General features: G+C 39.7%; 1 protein-coding gene across 3 annotated transcripts; it reads right to left on the reverse strand.

Annotated features, from left to right (window-relative positions):
- Nucleotides 1-11,493: 11,493 nt before the first annotated feature.
- Nucleotides 11,494-21,370, reverse strand: LOC139382472 (14-3-3 protein gamma-2-like). 3 transcript variants are annotated; one of them, XR_011628644.1, is made up of 3 exons: nucleotides 21,135-21,364; nucleotides 13,250-15,631; nucleotides 11,494-12,239 (listed from the first exon to the last, which is right to left on the reverse strand). XR_011628644.1 is itself a non-coding variant. In XM_071126541.1 (2 exons), exons 1-2 carry the CDS (start codon nucleotides 21,219-21,221, stop codon nucleotides 14,972-14,974), a joined length of 747 nt encoding a protein of 248 aa, XP_070982642.1. In that variant the 5' UTR covers nucleotides 21,222-21,364; the 3' UTR covers nucleotides 13,074-14,971. The 3 variants fall into 3 exon arrangements, 2 of the variants coding, with proteins under 2 accessions (XP_070982642.1, XP_070982643.1); XM_071126541.1 differs by lacking the exon at nucleotides 11,494-12,239 and having other exon boundaries at nucleotides 13,074-15,631; XM_071126542.1 differs by lacking the exon at nucleotides 11,494-12,239 and having other exon boundaries at nucleotides 13,080-19,308; nucleotides 21,135-21,370.
- Between the last annotated feature and the right edge of the window lie 2,122 nt (nucleotides 21,371-23,492).

Raw genomic sequence — 23,492 nt, forward strand, 5'->3', positions numbered from 1 at the left:
TTGCTCTAAGGTTTGTGTTTACTTTGATTATCAGTGTTTGTTTATTCAAAATTGACAGACAAATAGTCATTGGCCTTATGTTCAATGTCCCTATGTTCAATGTCCCTGTTTCTTTGTAAATATACCACTAGATGGCACCTTGTGTCTGACTGTATCATCTATTGTGCCTCAGGTCAGTTTTTTCTTACATACAGAGGCTATGTTAGGCTTGCTTCAGACAGACATGTCATAATGTATTTGACACCAACTTCCTTCTGTAGAATGATCTAATACCACTTGCCAATGACCACAATGAAACATCATGCCATTTGTCCCATTCTTTTTTTCTGTCAACAGTCAGGGAACACAATGCATGTAAAGGTGTTCCCACTTTTGATAAGAGGTGTACAGATGAAGTCCTTATGTCTCTGTCATGCACTCCTCAGCAGGAAGAGGTGCAAATAGGTATGTTTATCCTGTGATTGAGTACTAAAGAGCCATTTATCTCAAGGGGCTGTCATACTAGTCATATGTGTTATGGCAGGGGATTTGGCATGACACACAGTCTCTTTATCTAAAAAAAAAACACTCCAGGAGTTAAGTTTCCCTATACTGAAGTGTGTGACTTCCTGCACAGGTGTCAGGGGTACATGCTGCATGCACAGCCTCCATGTGAGCTGTAACCATATAAAAAAGGCATGTTCATTATATGTCCATTCATGTATTGAAACATGCCCATCACTTTGGACCATATTTAATCATTCTTTACATTAGTTGCCATTTTTGTGATCAGTTTAATTTCCCATTGCTATACATGGCACTCCTCGAAAACCACAGTGGAATGTTTCTGAGCAAGGGTTACTGTGGAAACAGTTGCCAAGCAACACCACAATAGTTTCTCTGTTTTTGATCGGACCACACCTTAGAAATAGAATGCATAAAACTGACTTGTTTCTCCACATTAAACATCAAAATCCATTGGTCTACTGATAGAGGTACAATTCAGTTGATAATTGATTGTTATGTTACACCTCCCCTGTGTGCTCGGGAGACCACCAACCCTCCAGCACAGCCTGTCTTCTTTGGGAGAACTGTATGGTGTATAGCTGATCATTCTCTGCTCTCTTGCCAGTGACATCTGCCATGACAGCCTCAGCAACAGGCTGAGCCAGCCAGGCCAATGCAGAGGCCAAGTGGGACTCCCCCGGCCCAGCTAAACCCATTACAGCTGTTACAACCCAGTCTGCTCCATCATGGGCTTGGGTTTCTCAGAGTCCATTTCGCATCCCCAACTCTGTCAGTCTGTTCTAAGTCACTCACGACTCCAACATGCTAGCAGTCATGTTGCCCATGTCTCTTTCTCTCTGAGCTTCATATAACTGACTGGTTTGCAAAACCCAGCCTAAACACACTAAGGTCTCAGTTGAATTTCACACAAAGACAATGCTGGTGTCACTGACATGGTATCAAGTCCTAAACACACAAATTAAACAATCACTTTCAGACCAGCCAATGCGCCAGAGAGCTCATCTCTCGGCTATACTCCTTGGTAGACTGTTTTCACAGTCCTTCTGTTCATGATTCTTAATAACAAAACGTTTCATGGAATTGTTTTTGAAACTCAATGCAAATAATTGCTGATTACACAGACAGTCTTCTCAAAGTATTTGTTTTCATTTACAAGGTCTTGACAAATCTCCACAGCTGTATACTGTCTCTGTTGGGTCTGCTCTCTGTCTCTCCCTCAGACCAACCAGAACCAACTATAGATAGCAAAACAGGAAATGCACAATTATACGTTTCAATCAAAAAGGTCATGATTTACACGATCAAAAAGTGCAACAACAGGAAATAAAATGACTATTTGCAATGCTCAAGCCAAGCCTTTGTTGCTACCAGTGCGTTTTGCAGTGTAATCTTTTGGGCGTGTTTGTTGTTGCTTTTGTACCATGAGGTCTGTGCAGTAGGTACTGTGTATTATTTACGTGCCTGCTGTGTGGGCCCACAGCATGTCACACCCAGCATAGGGAGATTACCTCTAACGTCCATGGTCCTGCTACTTGTCATTTTTTCAGTGTTTGGTACAATACATGTTTTGTATGTATGGTTTTTGAAAGCCCATAAAACTACTGGACAGACAAAGCTAGAATATATGCTACATTTCTTAGTCATGTACAGTACTGCAGCCTATAGTTAAGGGTCAATGCCAAATCTTTGTTGGTAAAGGTATCCCAGAGCAGATGCAGGAGGGAGATAAGCCTTTTAATATAGCAGCCCAATACACATACAATATACTACAGCCAGGTGCACTCTAAAGCATATACTGTAGACCGAACTCAATGTAGGCACCGACTGTCATACACATACTGTACACACTGAAGATACACTCCAAACCCCAATGTGTCTGTCATAACAACAGGAAAGCACGAGGAGAGAAGAAACTAACACGGTTACGTGCCAAGACACTTCACCAGGAAATTACATGAGTACAAAGCAGAACATTTGGATAGTTATCAAACTGTAAATGTAAATTAACATCTCTTGGGTGATGATTGCAATGATACGTCCTAAATGGCACACTGTTCCTTATATGGTGCACAACTTTTGGCCAGAGCCCTTTAGGCCTTGGTCAAAAGAAGCACATTACAGTATAGAAGGAATAGGGTGCAATTTGGAATGCCGATATGGACAATAATAACTTCTGCCACATGAGAGTACTCTCCTCTGATACAAACATTTTCAGTCTCCTGGCTGCAGCCTTCTCCCAGGTGTGGACTCTGAGAAGGTGACCACTGCAGAGGGTGTGCTCAGCGCCGAGGCCCCACTGCCCTTGTCGCTCTAAGTAAACTCCCCATGAGTAAGCTTTTAAACATTGTGTCATTTTGCAGGCACCAGTTCTCAAGTGCAATTCATAGCTAATACTTGGCATCTTCTTCAGTGGCTTATATTTTATACCTTAAATTGCATTGTTAGTGTCACTTCTTGTAGTCCAAACCTTTATCTATTCCCTATCATGGTTGTCTTTAAAAAACGGACAGGAGAACTGACAGACATCTATTATGTTATTCTTCATTAATATTATGATGAATGGGACTAGTGACTAAGACCTAACAACCAATCAAAACAGGAAGAGTCAAGCATACAGATCATCTGCAGTAGATATTGGTCAACTGGAGAGAAGCGCTTACAGACTATCAGTACCAATTCAACCAACTATCTACTAACCCTAGCCCTAACCTTAACCTGTATCCTAACCCTAAACTTAACCCTTACCCTAACTCTAGCCCTAACTCTAACCTTAACCCTTACCCAAACCCTTATTCTAAACCTTACCCAACCCTAACTGTAACCTTAGAAAGCAGTTTCTTATCAACAGATAGATTGTTGATAGCATGACTATCCAAATAAAGTGTAACCGTGCTTTTTCTATATAACTGACCATGTCTGTACACTTGATGATGTATGCAGGTGAGTTGGGAGATAAGTCTACACCTGGAAGTCAGTATTTCTGCAGTCTCATAATGTTTAAATCCTCTGATTTCAAATAGATTTACTGTACAGTGTTTTGAATATAGTGGACATTTCCAGTTAATTATACGAAGAGGAGTGGTGCGGTTGGTGTCATGGGAGGTTTCTTAAAACCTTCCGCTGAACATTCTGGTTCATTTGATAAATAATAAACAGCGAAGTAGATAAATGTTAATATGAATGAATAATTAATTTTGTAGCAGTCATGAATACGATTTGTCTTTATTTTGTGATGTTGAAGAATACAGTTGAAGTTGGGAGTTTACATACACTTAGGTTGGAGACATTAAAACTAGTTTTTCAACCACTCCACGAATGTCTTGTTAACAAACTATAGTTTTGACAAGTCGGTTAGGACATCTACTTCGTGCATGACACGAGTCATTTTTCCAACAATTTTTTACAGATGGAATATTTCACTTATAATTTACTGTATCACAATTCCAGTGGGTCAGACGTTTACATACACTAAGTTGACTGTGCCTTTAAACAGCTTGGAAAATTCCAGAAAATGATGTCATGGCTTTAGAATCTTCTGTTAGGCTAATTGACATAACTTGAGTCAATAGGAGGTGTACCTGTGGATGTATTTCAAGGCCTACCTTCAAACTCAGTGACTCTTTGCTTGACATCGTGGGAAAATCAAAATAAATCAATTGTAGACATTCACAAGTCTGGTTCATCCTTGGGAGCAATTTCCAAAACGCCTGAAGGTACCACATTCATCTGTACAAACAATAGTATGCAGGTATAAACACCATGGGACCACGCAGCTGTCATACCACTCAGGAAGGAGACGCGTTCTGTCTCCTAGAGATGAACGTACTTTGGTGCGAAAAGTGCAAATCAATCCCAGAAGAACAGCAAAGGACCTTGTGAAGATGCTGGAGGAAACAGGAACAAAATAATCTATATCCACAGTAAAAGGAGTCCTATATCGACATAATCTGAAAGGCCGCTCAGCAAGGAAGAAGCCTCTGCTCCAAAACCGCCATACAAAAGCCAGACTACGGTTTTCAACTGCACACGGGGACAAAGATCGTACTTTTTGGACAAATGTCCTCTGGTCTGATGAAACAAAAATAGAACTGTTTGGCCATAATGACCATCGTTATGTTTGGAAGAAAAAGGGGGAGGCTTGCAAGCCGAAGAACACCATCCCAACCGTGAAGCACGGGGGTGGCAGCATCATGTTGTGGGGGTGCTTTGGCATCATGAGGAAGGAAATGTATGTGGATATTTTGAAGCAACATCTCAAGACATCAAGCAGGAAGGTAAAGCTTGGTTGTGGCAAAATGGCTTAAGGACAACAAAGTCAAGGTATTGGAGTGGCCCTCACAAAGCCCTGACCTCAATCCTATAGAAAATGTATGAGCAGTACTGAATAAGCGTGTGTGAGCAAGAAGGCCTACAGACCTGACTCAGTTACACCAGCTCTGTCAGGAGGAATGGGCAAATATTCACCCAACTTACTGTGGGAAGCTTGTGGAAGACTACTCGAAAAGTTTGACCCAAGTTAAACAATTTAAAGGCAATGCTACCAAATACCAATTGAGTGTATGTAAACTTCTGACCCACTGGGAATATGATGAAAGAAATAGAAGCTGAAATAAGTAAAACTCTCTACAGTTATTATGTAATTTCACATTCTTAAAATAAACTGGTGATCCTAGCTGACCTAAAACAGGGAATTTTTACTTTAAATGTCAGGAATTGTGAAAAACTGAGTTTAAATGTATTTGGCTAAGGTGTATGTAAATGCCCGACTTCCACTGTATATACAGTATATATCACGACCAAAGGTAACAGACAAATCTGAGTAGGAGGAAATGAATCCTCAAAACAGGTCAGCAAATCTTGAAGTTTGATAAAGGATTAGATTGGGACAATTATCTGATAGAATGCCAGATTTGACTAGTTTCAAACTTCTCAATCAATAAGGTTTGCCATTCCCAACCCTGCAAGCTGTGGTTATCTGTATCCCAACATGGAACTATGAAAATGCTTTGTTTTGGTACTCCTAACTTACATAATAGTTGTATCTTTGGTACTCGTAATTTACTGCATGTAAAATATACCAGAAGACAAGTAGATGCATTAGATCACCATGCATTTTGTTATTCATAATCCAAAATGTGAAGGGAAAAAAAGAGAATACCAGTGGAGCTCCAGAAATGTCATCCTATTAAAAAGCTAGAGGTACTGTAGAATCTGAGTACACAGATAATTCTAATAACAGTACTCTCTGCCTGCAGCCTGTGAGTAGACACTGAGTAGACTGGGTACATCAATGTGACAGCCCACCACAGAGACTAGACTACTGTGTCGTCAGTCCATCAGAAACCAACATACTATTGTATAACAAGCAAAAATCTCTGAGCCAAATTTAGCACACCACCTCCCTCTACGTTATGATAGTCATTAACACTGTAAATAAATACTTTGTAGCACAGCAGGCTAGCTTCAGATTCCAAAGTGGACATAGCAGGCAAATGATGTAATAACATTACTGTAAGAATAGAATACAATAGCATAGTCTATTCTGTCAAAGACTATTAACACATGTAGTGCATGGTTCAGATGGTGCCCGTGAGGTTTCCTCTCTATATACTGTACACACAGCTTTAGTCAGGATTGAATGAAAACACAAAACATGTATTGTCTTGAATGAAGTTTATACAGTTGAAGTCGGAAGTTTACATACACCTTAGCCAAATACATTTATACTCAGTTTTTCACAATTCCTGACATTTAATCCTAGTAAAAATTCCCTGTCTTAGGTCAGTTAGGATCACCACATTTTTTTAAAGAATGTGAAATGTCCGAATAATAGTAGAGAGAATGACTTATTTCAGCTTTTGTTTCCTTCATCACATTCCCAGTGGGTCAGACGTTTACATACACTCAATTGGTATTTGGTAGCATTGCCTTTAAATTGTTTAACTTGGGTCAAACTCTTGACGAGCTGGTGTAACTGAGTCAGGTTTGTAGGCCTCCTTGCTCGCACTCACTTATTCAGTTCTGCCCACAAATTTTCGATAGGGTTGAGGTCAGGGCTTTGTGACGGCCACTCCAATACCTTGACTTTGTTGTCCTTAAGCCATTTTGCCACAACTTTGGAAGTATGCTTGGGGTCATTGTTCATTTGGAAGACCCATTTGCGACCAAGCTTTAACTTCCTGACTGATGTCTTGAGATGTTGCCTCAATATACCCACATCTTTTTCCTTCCTCGTGATGCCATCTATTTTGTGAAGTGCACCAGTCCCTCCTGCAGCAAAGCACCCCCACAACATGATGCTGACACCCTCCCCCTTTTTCCTTCAAACATAACGATGGTCATTAGGGCCAAACAGTTCTATTTTTGTTTCATCAGACCAGAGGACATTTCTCCAAAAAGTATGATCTTCGTCCCCATGTACAATTGCAAACTGTAGTCTGGCTTTTTATGGCGGTTTTTGGAGCAGTGGCTTCTCCTTGCTGAGCGGCCTTTCAGATTATGTCGATATAGGACTCGTTTTACTGTGGATATAGATACTTTTGGACCTGTTTCCTCCAGCATCTTCACAAGTCCTTTGCTGTTGTTCTGGGATTGATTTGCACCTTTCACACCAAAGTACATTCATCTCTAGGAGACAGAACGCGTATGACGGCTGTGTGGTCTCATGGTGTTTATACTTGCGTACTATTGTTTGTACAGATGAACGTGGTACCTTCAGGCGTTTGGAAAATGCTCCCAAGGATGAACCAGACTTGTGGAGGTCTACAATTGTTTTCTGAGGTCTTGGCTGATTTACAGTGCATTGCGAAAGTATTCGGCCCCCTTGAACTTTGCGACCTTTTGCCACATTTCAGGCTTCAAACATAAAGATATAAAACTGTATTTTTTTGTGAAGAATCAACAACAAGTGGGACACAATCATGAAGTGGAACGACATTTATTGGATATTTCAAACTTTTTTAACAAATCAAAAACTGAAAAATTGGGCGTGCAAAATTATTCAGCCCCTTTACTTTCAGTGCAGCAAACTCTCTCCAGAAGTTCAGTGAGGATCTCTGAATGATCCAATGTTGACCTAAATGACTAATGATGATAAATACAATCCACCTGTGTGTAATCAAGTCTCCGTATAAATGCACCTGCACTGTGATAGTCTCAGAGGTCCGTTAAAAGCGCAGAGGGCATCATGAAGAACAAGGAACACACCAGGCAGGTCCGAGATACTGTTGTGAAGAAGTTTAAAGCCGGATTTGGATACAAAAAGATTTCCCAAGCTTTAAACATCCCAAGGAGCACTGTGCAAGCGATAATATTGAAATGGAAGGAGTATCAGACCACTGCAAATCTACCAAGACCTGGCCGTCCCTCTAAACTTTCAGCTCATACAAGGAGAAGACTGATCAGAGATGCAGCCAAGAGGCCCATGATCACTCTGGATGAACTGCAGAGATCTACAGCTGAGGTGGGAGACTCTGTCCATAGGACAACAATCAGTCGTATATTGCACAAATCTGGCCTTTATGGAAGAGTGGCAAGAAGAAAGCCATTTCTTAAAGATATCCATAAAAAGTATTGTTTAAAGTTTGCCACAAGCCACCTGGGAGACACACCAAACATGTGGAAGAAGGTGCTCTGGTCAGATGAAACCAAAATTGAACTTTTTGGGAACAATGCAAGACGTTATGTTTGGCGTAAAAGCAACACAGCTCATCACCCTGAGCACACCATCCCCACTGTCAAACATGGTGGTGGCAGCATCATGGTTTGGGCCTGCTTTTCTTCAGCAGGGACAGGGAAGATGGTTAAAATTGATGGGAAGATGGATGGAGCCAAATACAGGACCATTCTGGAAGAAAACCTGATGGAGTCTGCAAAAGACCGGAGACTGGGACGGAGATTTGTCTTCCAACAAGACAATGATCCAAAACATAAAGCAAAATCTAAAATGGAATGGTTCAAAAATAAACATATCCAGGTGTTAGAATGGCCAAGTCAAAGTCCAGACCTGAATCCAATCGAGAATCTGCGGAAAGAACTGAAAACTGCTGTTCACAAATGCTCTCCATCCAACCTCACTGAGCTCGAGCTGTTTTGCAAGGAGGAATGGGAAAAAATGTCAGTCTCTCGATGTGCAAAACTGATAGAGACATACCCCAAGCGACTTACAGCTGTAATCGTAGCAAAAGGTGGCGCTACAAAGTATTAACTTAAGGGGGCTGAATAGTTTTGCACGCCCAATTTTTCAGTTTTTGATTTGTTAAAAAAGTTTGAAATATCCAATAAATGTCGTTCCACTTCATGATTGTGTCCCACTTTTTGTTGATTCTTCACAAAAAAATACAGTTTTATATCTTTATGTTTGAAGCCTGAAATGTGGCAAAAGGTCGCAAAGTTCAAGGGGGCCGAATACTTTCGCAATGCACTGTATTTTGATTTTTCAATGATGTCATGCAATGAGCCATTGTGTTTGATTTAGGCCTTGAAATACAACCACAGGTACACCTCCTATTGACTCAAATTATGTCAATTAGCCTATCACAAGCTTCTAAAGGCATGACATCATTTTCTGGAATTTTCAAAGCTGTTTAAAGGCACAGTCAACTTAATGTATGTAAACTTCTGACACACTGGAATTGCGGTACAGTGAATTATAAGTGAAATCATCTGTAAACAATTGTTGGAAAAATTACTTGTCATGCACAAGGTAGATGTCCTAACTGACTTGCTAAAACTATAGTTTGTTAACAAGAAATTTGTGGAGTGTATTGAAAAACTAGTTTTAATGACTCCAACCTAAGTGTATGTAAACTTCCGACTTCAACTGTGTGTAGCTTGGTTATTACTGTAGCTTTGGTATTTTTTCCGGCAATTAATCATACATTATCTTCCTTAATTATCTGTCAACACCTTAAGCAGGACTGCCTTTTGACACTAAACTCCAAACTAGATGGTCAAGAAGTTCATTGTTGGGCCTCCCGAGAGGCGCAGCGGTCTAAGGCACTACATTGCAGTGCCAGAGCCATCACTACAGACCCTGGTTCGATCCAAGGCTGTGTCGCATCCGGCCGTGACTGGGAGACCCATGAGGCGGCACACAATTGGCCCAGTGCTGTCCGGGTTAGGGAAGAGTTTCACCGGCCTGGATGTGCAGCTGGATTCCAGGTTAAGCGTGCAGTGTGTCAAGAAGCACTGCGCCTTGGTGCGGTCGTGTTTCGGAGGAAGCATGGCATGTTATCGGTTATTTAATCATTTGTTAATGCAATATAAACCCTTGAAAGTGTTACCATGTAAATAGAGCTCATAGAATAGGTATTGGTTTGACATGATTTATCAGTGATTTGTACATAGAGAGAACTTATCTGGTTAATTTGATTATACTTTAGTATTGTTATTTACTATGATGTCTAGTCTGTTGCCTCAATCCAGGAAATCATCAGATAATCAACAGATAAATCATTTTGCAACAATGTGTTTCCTCAACTATTTTGATAGTTTCATGGATACTTTCACAATCTCTTGGCCACTGTATGAATGTTGGTTTTGTCATCCTTGGTGCAGATAATGTAGTGCACTACAACGCCGCTTGGGGAACAGGTTGGTGCTGCTGAATTCTAATGCTTCCTCTGCTGCTTGAGCTTTCATCTTTTTTTGCAGGATGCTATAGGTGTCTGAACAGTGCAGCAAGGAACTGGGGCTAATAACGGGAGGCTTATTATAGCCCTAGCAACAGGAACGGGATTGGTGGCTGCGCAGGGTGAGCCTATCAGTTATTGGCTGGCAACGGAGACAGATCCAAGCACAGAAATTAATCTCATGAAAGCTTCAGTACAGCAGGCTGCAGTAAGAGACTGCAGTATAGTGTTGGGGGATCGAACAACTTGCCACTTCAGCTTATCAGTCAGTTTGGGGTGCTGTTTCCATATTGGAATAAACAGATGTGCATGAATAATTGGCGTGTGTGTGTGAAAGAGAAACTACTGTCAGGGAATGGCAAATAGTATTGGCTTATAGCATCCACATGACATAGATTTATTGTCATGTAAATTAAATATAGGTGTTGAGTAAAGAATACTATATTTCACCCATAGGAAGAGAGTACAGTATACGTGGTCTCTATTGTTATAGCCTAGAAGTATGCTTTGATCCATATTGTGATGTTGTAGATGATGATGAGCAAAGCACCTTATCTCTCTTTCACACACACATACACATGCACACATACACAGTTTCTACCGACACCTACAAACATGTTTGAACTTTAATCTCTGACCCAGCCTTCTTTGACCCAGAACATGAACAGCACATGAGTGTTTCAAATAAGAGCACAGTGTCCCAAATGAGTTTCTCTGTCACACTGTCTATGGTGCACTAAACTCCTTTTTAAAATGTCTATGGTGCACTAAACTCTCTAAATGTCTATGAGTAAAATACTGGAGGGGACAGGGAACATTGTAGCACCAAGTAAAATACTGGAGAGGATAGGAAACATTGTAACACTGAGTAAAATAATGGAGAGGACAGGAAATATTGTAGCACTGAGTAAAATACTGGAGAGGACAGGAAACATTGTAACACTGAGTAAAATAATGGAGAGGACAGGAAATATTGTAGCACTGAGTAAAATACTGGAGAGGACAGGAAACATTGTAGCACCGATTAAAATACTGGAGAGGACAGGAAATATTGTAGCACTGAGTAAAATACTGGAGAGGACAGGAAATATTGTAGCACTGAGTAAAATACTGGAGAGGACAGGAAATATTGTAGCACTGGATTCATAGGATAAAGTATGGTGAATGAACTGGTATGACACTAATAAATAAATAAAATATATATACTGACAAACTACTAACTTGAATGAGCAACAGATAGCAACGAAGTTTCTTAATAACATCCTCCATTTTTATGGTAGTCGATTTGTTGACAAGATTATGTGCCTACAGTCTACATGTTTTCTGTTGTATAGCCATGGTCCCAAGCCTTTACTTGATTCAATGGAAGTTTAATTTCATTTCAGAGAAAAGAGAGCATACATGTTACAGTGGTGTTCTGCCTGAACTTACAGACACAAGGATCTGAATGAACAAATTGAAAATGAAATAAAAACACAAACAAAACATCTACTTAATGAATGAACCATCCCTTCTGATGTGTCCAAAAATCTACACCAAGCAAATTATAGAGTTTAAAGTTTCTTTCAGAGGAAAAGCAATCTGAATTGTTAACTCTCGCCATCTACGTTGACATACAGAGGGAAAAGTAACATACAGGGTTCCAAAGTGGCCTTGTATACCAGAAGGGACTATGTAAATTAATGAAGTACCAGGTTTAATTACATGTGTTAACTGTACTTACTAAATGACATGTGTTAACCGTTCTTAGATTAGCATGGCAAAAATGGAAGGTATAACACTGTCTCTCTGTTGATGGCACTAGATGAATGGCATAAAGTAACACCCTAGGTTTATGAATATAAATATCTAAATCGGACACACCTCAAGGTGTTTGGGTTTGCCAGGGCAGATAATGGCCAGATAATAAATTGCTGAGTTTTGGCCAATTATGATCAAGATTATAAATCTAATAAGATCTAGAACATAGCAGCAAAATGGAAAACAAGATCCTCAGCGATATCTATTCGGATACATGGTTAGCTCAGAGGATGTGCGATGTACAATGAGTTAAAGAATAAATGGCGTCCCAAATGGCACCCTATTGCCTATAGTGCACTACTTTTGACCAAGACTCCATAGGGCTCTGGTCAAAAGTAGTGCACTATATAGGGAAGAGGGTGGCATTTGGGACACTGTTAAAGTCCTAGATCATTTAGATCTGTTCTTTTGTCCTCGTGGGAATCATTCAGTTGGGACATTCAACCCTCGGTGGTAAATCATGTTAACAGTGTATGACAAATGACTCTCCCTGTCTGCTTCAACCTGAAGTCCTAATAGCCAGCTATTATTTGACTAGCTTTTGCATTATATTGCATGAGCATAAATGTGCATTCACTGCACTGGAGTCATACAAGTTTGTGTGGCTCTAAAAGCATAAGTGGGTTTTTATTGTGTTGTTATAATTCTCTTTTTCCATATATGGTTATGGAGGATGCCTATGGAGTATGCTGAATCAACTATTTCAAGAATAGCATACTAGCAGCACACACGAGGTTACAACAAAACACAAACGTTGACTTAGTGACATTACAACAATACACCAGACTGCCATGGAAATGGTGCATTTATAAATTGTCATATAGTTTTTTAAAATTAGAATCATAGTTCTCGTTTCTTGTGCAACTGCTACATAATGACTCACATTCAAGATATTCGTCACTCAAACAGCTAAAAGGTATAAAAACAAACCAAAAAAATGTATACTGTCAGAAATATATTGTGGTCCATGTGGTGAAATCATAACAGAAACAGATTCTGAAAACTTCACCATTGTTCAAACTGGTTAATAACATGACAAAATAAGTCATCAAATAGTTCAAAGAACAAAGTATTTGTTTTACAAAGCCATTATTATAATTTAATGTGACAAAGCCATTATTATAATTTAATGTGACAAAGCCATTATTATAATTTAATGTGACAAAGCCATTATTATAATTTAACATGACAAACACCAGTTGGTAAGATTAAGCAATCACCGGTGTGTTTTTCCCCTTCCATTAACAAATTAAATACATATTGCATGTCACTATAGCAATGCTCATAACATGTCAATTTTTACGATCAACATTTTGATATAGCAAAAAAAATAAAAATATGAATAAGTTATAAATAAGAAATAATCAGACAAAGCCTATGTTTTCTCAATCATATGAATACTTAACACCCACAGTATAAGTTAATAAAGTCAAGCTACTGTATGTTTAAATACTTCACCAGCATGCACAATACTGAATAATCAATATTATTGTAGTAATCATCTTACACTGAAGAAACAGTGTAGTAGGCAAGTGCATTTAATAAAACAAACACAGAAGTAAACCACAAACTCCGCAGCTGCTTTAACATAATGACTCAGTTTTAAACTGTCTCTGCCTTTAGATAGACTCTATTGGAGGTTAAGCCATGGTTCCAGTATCATATTTAGAGCTGTCAGAGGACAGTCACATTAGATTTAATGCCAAATATACCTAAAACTAGAAGTCATGTGAAAGAGTAAATTGATAACAGTATTTTATCCTTTACAATAAACATCAAAAATTTTAACCAAACATCTGCATTTGACTTTTTCTAGTTGATTTGGTCAGATTAATACTATTAGCATTTTCTTGGCTGTCCTGCACTCCCTTCAAGAGTGAGTGATATATCTTAAAGGGCAACTTTTCAAACCTCTGCAACTTTTCAAACCTCATATTCATCATCTCCAGCACTAAACCAATGTCTACATATGTGAAAACGGCGCATTTGTATGTTTTGTTGACTTAAAAAAATATATAAAAAAATAGCATTAAAATGTTCTACCCGATGACATCAAAAGTGTCAACATTTTAAAAACAGTGATTTTGAATGAAAAAGGAAACACTGCTCTTGATAGTATCACTGATCTTTTAATAAGCTTATGTATCGGCCTCACGGCCTTCGTCAGAGCTTTTGTGAGGTTTTTTAAAACTAGCACCTTTATGTAGACATAGCCCCACCCACATCGAAAGGGGTTGGAGGCGAAGGAAAAACAAATAAGTGCTACCAAATACGCATGTCATAAATATTCAAATGAAGTGTGTTATTAAGACGTATTAAACACGCCTGTAAAACCATAATGAGGACAGACCTACCGAGCAAGTTTTCATTGATCAGTAGGTACAAAAAAAATAGAGCAATCTTAAATAGGGGCATAATTCATGTTCAAATTCACAACAAAAAAAGTGATTTGCGGTGACATGGGGAGCAAGAACCCATCTCTGGCTCTGTGATGTCACAGAATCATTTTTTAGGACCTTTCTTCTTATCTTTTTAACCACAGATCATAGAAACGCGATGTTTTCACATAAGTAGACACTGGTTTGGTGCTGAGATAATGAATATGAGGTTGAAAAGTGGCTGAGTTGCTAGTACTGGAACCATTGCAAACTATTTGCAAACTTCCCCCCTTCCTCAAGTGTCTGCATCTCTATCATGCATAAACCTAACTAAGCAGCTTCCCTTGATACGACACCAGTCCCTATGCCAGTGTGAGACTACCAAACCAATCCAACAACAACCACTTCAGGATTGACTGACATTTCAGTGGTTTTGGCAAATGTCAAAGATAAAATCAAGAAGACGGAGGCCCTTTCAACCATATATATCTATATATATATATTAGCCTAAGATGTAACCTCCCCTCACCTTTCTTTTGATTCTTTTCTTTTAACACATGGAAAAATAAAGAACTGCTGCGGTACGATCATCAGCAAAAGCGCCTGCCAAAGCCCACCGGCCCTTCATTCTATATTTTTTCTAAGTGTGGTTTATTAATCTTTGTTGCCCTCCCCTCCCTCATCATCCTGCTGGTCACTTGTCCACAGTGTTAAGTTGTCTCGGAGCAGCTGCATGATGAGAGTTGAGTCTTTGTAGGAGTCCTCGTTCAGGGTGTCCAGCTCAGCAATAGCGTCATCGAAGGCGGTCTTGGCCAGATGACAGGCCTGCTCAGGGGCATTCTGGATCTCGTAGTAAAACACAGAGTAGTTGAGAGCCAAGCCGAGGCGGATGGGGTGGGTGGGCTGCATGTGCTCTTTGCTGATCTCATGGGCCTCGTTGTAAGCCTTCTCTGATGATTCGATGACGGTGGCCCTCTTCTCGCCCGTGGCCACCTCAGCCAGGTAGCGGTAGTAGTCGCCCTTCATCTTCAGGTAAAACACCTTGCTCTCGTGCTGCGTCTCGTTGCAGTTCTTGATCAGGTAGTTATCCAGCAGGTTGAGCACGTCCTGACACACAGCCTCCAGCTCCTTCTCAATCTTCTCCCTGTAGGCCCGAACCATCTCAATCTTTTTCTCATTTCCATCTGAAGAGGTCTTCTGCTCGATGCTAGAGATCACCCTCCAAGAGGAACGACGGGCCCCGACCACATTCTTATAGGCCACAGACAGGAGGTTCCTCTCCTCATTAGATAGCGCCTCATTCAGCTCTGTTACCTGGGGAGGGGACAGAGCAGTGGTCATAAATGCACTGTGTAAGACAGCCAACCCTAGTTTATGCATTCATGAATTTAAACAGTTATTTTTCAACAATATCACGTACAGAAGGTATGGTTTTACATTAAATCATATCAGAGCATGTCACAACCCTATATAGTATCACACCTATCATATCTACTGTACAGTATGATCTGTTAGAATTCAAACTGGATGCACATACAGCACTGCATTGGGAATGAGCAAGATTCAATTAGTTTCCATGGCAATCAGCTCACTTAGTGCACCAGTAGATCAAACTGCCACGTGGACAGCTAATGCTCGCAAGTGGAGAACCAGATTGAAGATAGTGAGAGAGTGGGGGTGGGGGTTGGGACTGGAGAGAGGGCAGAGGGTTGGAGGTAGCTATGTTCCCACAAGGAATCCAGGGGCAGCTGCAGTGTAAGTGTAGACGGTCAGTCGATCATCGCACAGGCAGTTCACGTGTCTCCCTGACCTTCTCCTCTGCTTTAAACTGACCTTTCACCTGTCTAAAAACCTATGTAATGCTGTCACCCTGGACATGCTTTGAACCTACTACTTGACTCTATACGTACAAGGTGGGAGATAATGTGTTAATCCTGGGAATGTCAAATAGTGTACAGTAAAAAGTACAACTGTTCAGTAAGTTTTAACGTTGTATATCCTGACGACTTGGTCTAAATGCTACACTTCATTCTACTAACCTACAAGGTATTTTAGTGTCTGACTTAAAGACATTGCGTAGCAAGTAACAATAAATATTCTCAAGATTTATTATAATGAACCCACACACAAATGTCACATATACAGTATCTTACCTGGGTCATTCTAACAATTCGGTGCCTTTTGAGATGTGTAACTTGGTGGGAAAAAAGGTTTGATTTCACCTACTTTCAACATTGTCAAAGATCACATGTTTAACATAATAAAATAAACATGTTTTAAAATCTCAAGAGGCTAAATAAAAAAGTCAAATAAAGTAACAGGGTTGACCGTAACACAGCTGACATCTTAAATCAGCCATAAATTCCCTTTTGACAGGGGGAATGGATGTTTGTGTGCAACAGGAAGGGTCAATTGAATGCAAGGTTCAAAAAAGTAAATGAAATTGTTAAAACATTCCTAGTCAGTCTATGGGTAACACTGTTGACGTGTTACGCTCCACACACTCAGGTTTCCACCACAAAACACCTGAAAATGGCCAGAAAGAGTAGAACCAGCTCACCTGCTTTTACACTATGATTTCACTATTAGATGCTCAATGTTTATTTTTTATAATCTATTTAACTCTGCATTATTGGAAAGGGACCCTTAAGTAAGCATTTCACTGTTTGTCACATTCTTCGTAGACAACATATGTAGACTAACAATATTTGATTTGTTTATTTTGATCACATGTTTTTTAAAGGAATAGGATATACCTTAAAATGAAGGGCAGGATGTTGTTTTTACCTTAAAATGAATCAATAATCACATGAAATAAAGAATAATATTCAGAAATGATCTTTTCAAAACAACAAAATAACTAGGGCTTTACAATAACGATGAAATTCTGGGGTTAAGTAGGTTAAAGTCTTCCTGGAACAGACAGTGCACAGAGGGACATGTCACAATGCTGAATCTTTATTCATGTTAAAAATCTGATTCATTGAATTATTCATGTGGTCTATATTAAAGGGCATTTCATTTAATATAACTTGCTTTTAAAATTGAATATTTGCGCAACATTTATAGTTAAAATATCAAAGGGATGCAAATGACACACGTTATGGAACAACCCCCATATGTGTGTTGAATCACATTAAGAGCAACTGAAAAGACCGGAGACAATCAATATCACTTCCAATCCACTTCCAGATAACCTTACATTGATAAAAACACACGTATTTATAGCCACCTAAATCAATATCTGCAAAAATAATTAGATTATCTAGATTAGAACTATAGAGAGGGAAGATGCTGACAGCAAAAGGCTACAGAGGAAATGTAGCTTAATGGGTGGCCCATTCAAAGTGCTCTCTCTCATTGACGTTGCTCCTTTCTGGTGAGCTGATGTGACATTACCCTCCCAGCCTGATAGAGGAGCATAAAGAATGCGGCTGATAGGTGACATCACAGCCATCGTGTGCATGGATGACAGAATATTTCTAAACAGGCCTTTTTCCTTCCCAGCTTGAAATGCAAGAACATACCATTCACAGCTCAAATGCCATGGCATTACTAAGCAAATTTTAAATGACTAATTGTTAGTCCATCTGATTGTAATGGATCCGTAAGAAACCTAATGGACAGAGGGTACAAAAGACCACAAGTGATGTTGGAAAAGCCCATCATATGCATTTCTTGTCAGTGAATCATTGTACCAAAATGCTGATATCAGTGAATATAACTGAAGAGAGGCAGCCTACCATACTGATCTGAATACCTAATTGCCAAGCTGAACAATTATTGATGGGCTGGGTAAAAATCTGTCACGACTATCCTGAACACATTATGCTACTGTAAATACATGACATAATAAAAATAAAGAAATGTCTTCAATGACATTCAATGCATTCACTGACAAAGCAGCACTGCTTATAGTTGCCTCTTACTGCATTGGTGCATTAAGGAACCAATGCAAACATGTATGCAGGATTATATTGTACTGTACAAGGTGAGATCTGAACATAAAAGTATCCTTCTCATTGCTTTTTCCTGCCATCAAGAGAAGCCTGGCTGCAGTGGCAAGGGATTTCCCATTGGAGATGGGAACGAGTACACACCACTACACTGCCAAAGGCCCAGTTCTGACTGCATGCACTGACACAGCAGATTGCTTAAAGGGAAAGGAATCCTACAGGCCGACATCACTAAAATGCTATCGCTTGCAACAATAAATCTGCAGGGGAAAGATATCTAAATTATGCAGGCGATGAGACAAAGTATTACTAGAAAGTAATAAATGGTTAAGATTTAATTTCATTATGAGAAAAAGTTGTTGAGTACCGTTTTAATACTAAGGCTAGGCTACATAATGATTGGAGGATACTGGGCGTATAGGTTTAGGGCCTAATGACAATGCATTTTCACAGTGTGAGACCTGTATCAATAAACCAAACAATAACCTCAATTTCATTAAAATTGCTTTAAAGAACACACAACTCAACCATATCCAGACATACAGTATGTCTAGAGGCTACTGCACACGTTGACATTGACACACAATGTGACATACAGGTGCATTGCAGAATGATAATGTAGCTCAACAACTGAACGCAAAAGGATCAATATCCAATCTGATCATTGACTCACTGCAATATGACAAAATACAGAACATTCTAAAGAGAATTATGCTGCCTCCTACATTTGTTTTGTGTAAAGAGCTGGAAACTGAATACCATGTATGCAGGAATAGATCCTCATCCAGAGAACATCTGTAGCCTATATGAACAGATATACAGTACCAGTCAAAAGTTTGGACACACCTACTTATTCAAGGGGTTTTCTGTATTTTTACTACTTATTGGCTGCTTTTCCTTCACTCTGCAGTCCAACTCATCCCAAGCCATCTCAATTGGGTTGAGGTCAGGTGATTATGGAGGCCAGGTCATCTGATGCAGCACTCCATAACTCTCCTTCTTTCACTGCCTGGAGGTGTGTTTTGGGTCATTGTTCTGTTGAAAAGCAAATGATAGTGGGACTAAGTGCAAACCAGATGGGTGCAGAATGCTGTGGTAGCCATGCTGGTTAAGTGTGCCTTGAATTCTTAATAAATCACCAGCAAAGCACCCCCACACCTCCATGCATCACGGTTGGAACCACACATGCGGAGATCATCCGTTCACCTACTCTGCGTCTCAGAAAGACACGGCAGTTGGAACCAAAAATCTCAAATTTGGACCCAACAGACCAAAGGACAGATTTCCACCGGTCTAATGTCCATTGCTCATGTTTATTGGCTCAAGCAAGTCTCTTCTTCTTAGTGATCTCCTTTAGTAGCGGTTTCTTTGCAACAATTGGACCATGAAGGCCTGATTCACACAGTCTCCTCTGAACAGTTGATGTTGAGATGTGTGTTACGTGAACTCTGTGAAGCATTTATTTGGGCTGAAATTTCTGAGGCGGGTAACTCTAATGAACTGTACCGTCTGTAGCAGAGGTAACTCTGGGTCTTCCATTCCTGTGGCGGTCCTCATGACAGCCAGTTTCATCATAGCGTTTGATGGTTTTTGCGACAGCACTTGAAGAAACTTTCAAAGCTCTTGAAATATTCCGGATTGACTGACCTTCATTTCTTAAAGTAATGATGGACTGTCGTTTCTCTTTGCTTATTTGAGTGTTTTTTGCCATAATATGGACTTGGTATTTTAGCAAATCTTCTGTATACCACCCCTACCTTGTCACAACACAACTGATTGGTTCAAACACATTAAGAAGGAAAGAAATTCCACAAATGACCTTTTAACAAGGCACACCTGTTTATTGAAATGTATTCCAAGTGACTACCTCATGAAGCTGGTTGAGAGAATGCCAAGAGTGTGCAAAGCTGTCATCAAGGCAAAGGGTGGCTGCTTTGAATAATCTCAAATATATGCATTTGTTTAACACTTTTTTGGTTACTACATGATTCCATGTAGAAAATAGTACAAATAAAGAAAAGCCCTGGAATGAGTAGGTGTGTCCAAAATGTTGACTGGTACTGTATGTATGCATGCATGTATGTATGTGAATCAATAGAGGACACATTTAATTTACAAAAATGAATTTAAAATATGACTATTATTACTAGGCTATTATTTAATTAAATCTAGATATTACAGGAAGAACCAATCAATATTTGAGCAACCTCACGTGGCAATATCCTAAAGACCAAATTCTAAACGATCTGAATGTAATAAATCACATAGGGATATTAAATCCCACTGGGCATACACTGGTTGAATCAAAGTTGTTTCTACGTAATTTCTATGAAATTATGTTAAAACCAACGTGGAATAGACGTTGAATCGACGTCTGTGCCCAGTGGCATAGAACATTTATCAAATGTTGTAATGTGAGGGACACGTTTGACAGAGAAATCAATGTTCTTTGGTGCCTCCGAATACATTTCGTGGTAATATTACTCCACTGTATTTCTTTTAAAAGGCACGAGACAGGCACCGCCCAAGCACTGCCCAAGGAGCATTCGATAGCAAATATTGATTGCCTTTCTTGAATGTTTGAGCTCCAAATTTTGGCTATTTTATTCGTTATAAATAAACAGAGATCGAGCCCTATGAAACAGACGTGATATTCTGAATGGTCTAGGCTAGTATTGGTGTATCTCTATACACATTACATCCATGAAAAATCTCCGTGAATGCAATCAAATATCTAAATAGAGAATTCATATTTATTAGAATTACATTGAGAGAATTCAATGTTTCATTGAACACCATATCACATACCTTATTCATACAGTAGTCAATTCACATGCAATGATTTTGGAGGAGAGACTTACCGATTTCATGGCAGCTGCCATATCATCATACCTTTCAGCCTGTTCAGCCAGCCTGGCTTTCTGCACCAGCTGCTCGCGATCAACCATTTTAATATTTAGTTAGTGTGAACGTTAGTCTATAGGTTTTGGGATGAAATTGTATGTGTACTACTCGCAATGCTGTGAAACTCTATGTGAACCTAGGCTGCAGCTGTTCGGTGCAGTCTGTGCTAGTGCGGACGGGACACCCTTTCTCGTTCCTCACACTTTCCCCGGACTGCGTCATCACTCAGAAAGGTGGGTGTCTTGCTACTGATGAAACAGTCCTTATATGGGAATCCAGAGGTCCTGCATATGTGGGATGAGAGCGAATCAGATATCCTGTTTCATTCCCACTAGGCAAGCAATGGCTATGTGGGAAAATGAGTCCAATAGGTATCCTTAGTGACTCTAAACCTAACCCTTACCCTAACCCATAACCCTAAGCCTAACCTTAACTTCATGTTCACACCCCACCTCAGCCATAACCATAACCCTAGCTTCAATTCCACACCCCAGCTCAACCTTACCTCTACCTGACACCTGTCACTGAACTAACCAATCACAGTTACCAACGCAAAGGGTGACCTCTCCTGGCAAGATAAGCTTAATACAACTATTTATCATATGCTAGTGCCACAACTTGATTGTGCTGCCTGTTTCCTCTGATAAAATCAGATTCTATCCTTGCAACCCAACTGGAAGTCTTGCCAAACATTTTTGAAAGGTCATATATCCTTATTCATATTCAATGGGTATTGGAAGTCCCAAATGGGACCTATTTCCCTATATAGTGGTCTGTTTTGGACACCAAGTAGTGCACTATATCACACACAATGTCAGTGCATTAAAATCAAGTTTATGCAGGGAGATGGAGTGATGGAGAAGGGACCTCCTGTTTTCTGTACATTTAGTCCAGTAGCACCAATCCAATGAGTCATTCAGAACCCCCTCTGCTGATACAGCATGGTATTACATCATGACTCAGTGCAAAGAATGGATGAATCATCACAGCCTGTGCAAACTCATTGCATTTGAGAATCACAACTTCCCATTGACATTAATGCATGACTAAGTGAAAATTCAACCTAAGTGGAAGTTTAGTATTCACCCTCGAACATGACGTATTTGGACTTTTATGACATAGTTTCAGAGCACTGTAGGTGCAGGTAGTATATGTTTGTCAGTCACACAAGTCTCAATATTAGCTGGAAAGCAGTCCTGCTTTCTTCTTAGTGATAGGAGCATGAAAAAGGTATGAGCATGGATCAGAAAACCAGTCAGTATCTGGTGTGACCACCATATGCCTCCTGCCTCTCCTTCGCATAGATGTTGATCAGGCAGTTGATTGTGGCCTGTGGAATGTTGTCCCACTCCTCTTCAATGGCTGTGAAAAGTTTCTGGGGAGAATGGCGAACATGCATTCTGCAGAATTAGCATAATAAAATAATCCCCATAAAAACATGTCTGTTTAAGATAGACATGTCTGTTTATTTGCATGGGCTGTGTATATGACCCCTCTAAGGTATCCCCTTTCCCGTTTCTTTCCCTTCTATGGGCTAATAGCAGTAAAGCCAAATTCAATGTTTCATCAAATCATTTTTGTCTGTATATTTTTTTATACTTAAAGGGATCCTTAAATTCAAAATCAAATACACACAACAAAAACATACATGCAACATGAAACAATTTAAATGATTTCAGTGAGCTACAGTTCATGTAAGGAAATCAGTCAATTTAATGGAATTCATTAGGCCCTAATCCATGGATTTCACATGACTGGGAATACAGATATGCATCTGTTGGTTACAGATACCTTAAAAAGGGTATGAGCATGGATCAGAAAACCAGTCAGTATCTGGTGTGACCACCCTTTGCCTCATGCCTCTCCTTCGCATAGAGTTGATCAGGCAGTTGATTGTGGCCTGTGGAATGTTGTCCCACTCCTCTTCAATGTTGTCCCACTCCTCTTCAAGCAGTTTGGCTTACACTCTAAATATTAGGGGTTCAACAATGGTTCTTCTAAGATCCTCAAAATTATTTGAAGAACCTTGGGGGGCACTGAAAATGCCCCCCAAAAGGTTCTTCTAAGACCCCCATAGGAGGTGGGGTTCATCGAGGAACCTCCTTAGTTGTTAGGAATTTTATGAATAATAACTAAACAATATCCACATTTTAAATAGAACTATAACTAATTACGCTCTACTCTGTTTTATTATATCTGATTAATACAATTAATTCATAAGGAAGGGATTGTGTAGATGAAACAGTGGGTAATTAAACATAATAAATACCATTCCAGCTAGGTTGGGGAGGACTGGATTGTGGGTTTTAAGTAAG

This window comes from Oncorhynchus clarkii, chromosome 24 (assembly GCF_045791955.1).
Source record: "Oncorhynchus clarkii lewisi isolate Uvic-CL-2024 chromosome 24, UVic_Ocla_1.0, whole genome shotgun sequence".
NCBI classification, from domain to species: domain Eukaryota; kingdom Metazoa; phylum Chordata; class Actinopteri; order Salmoniformes; family Salmonidae; genus Oncorhynchus; species Oncorhynchus clarkii.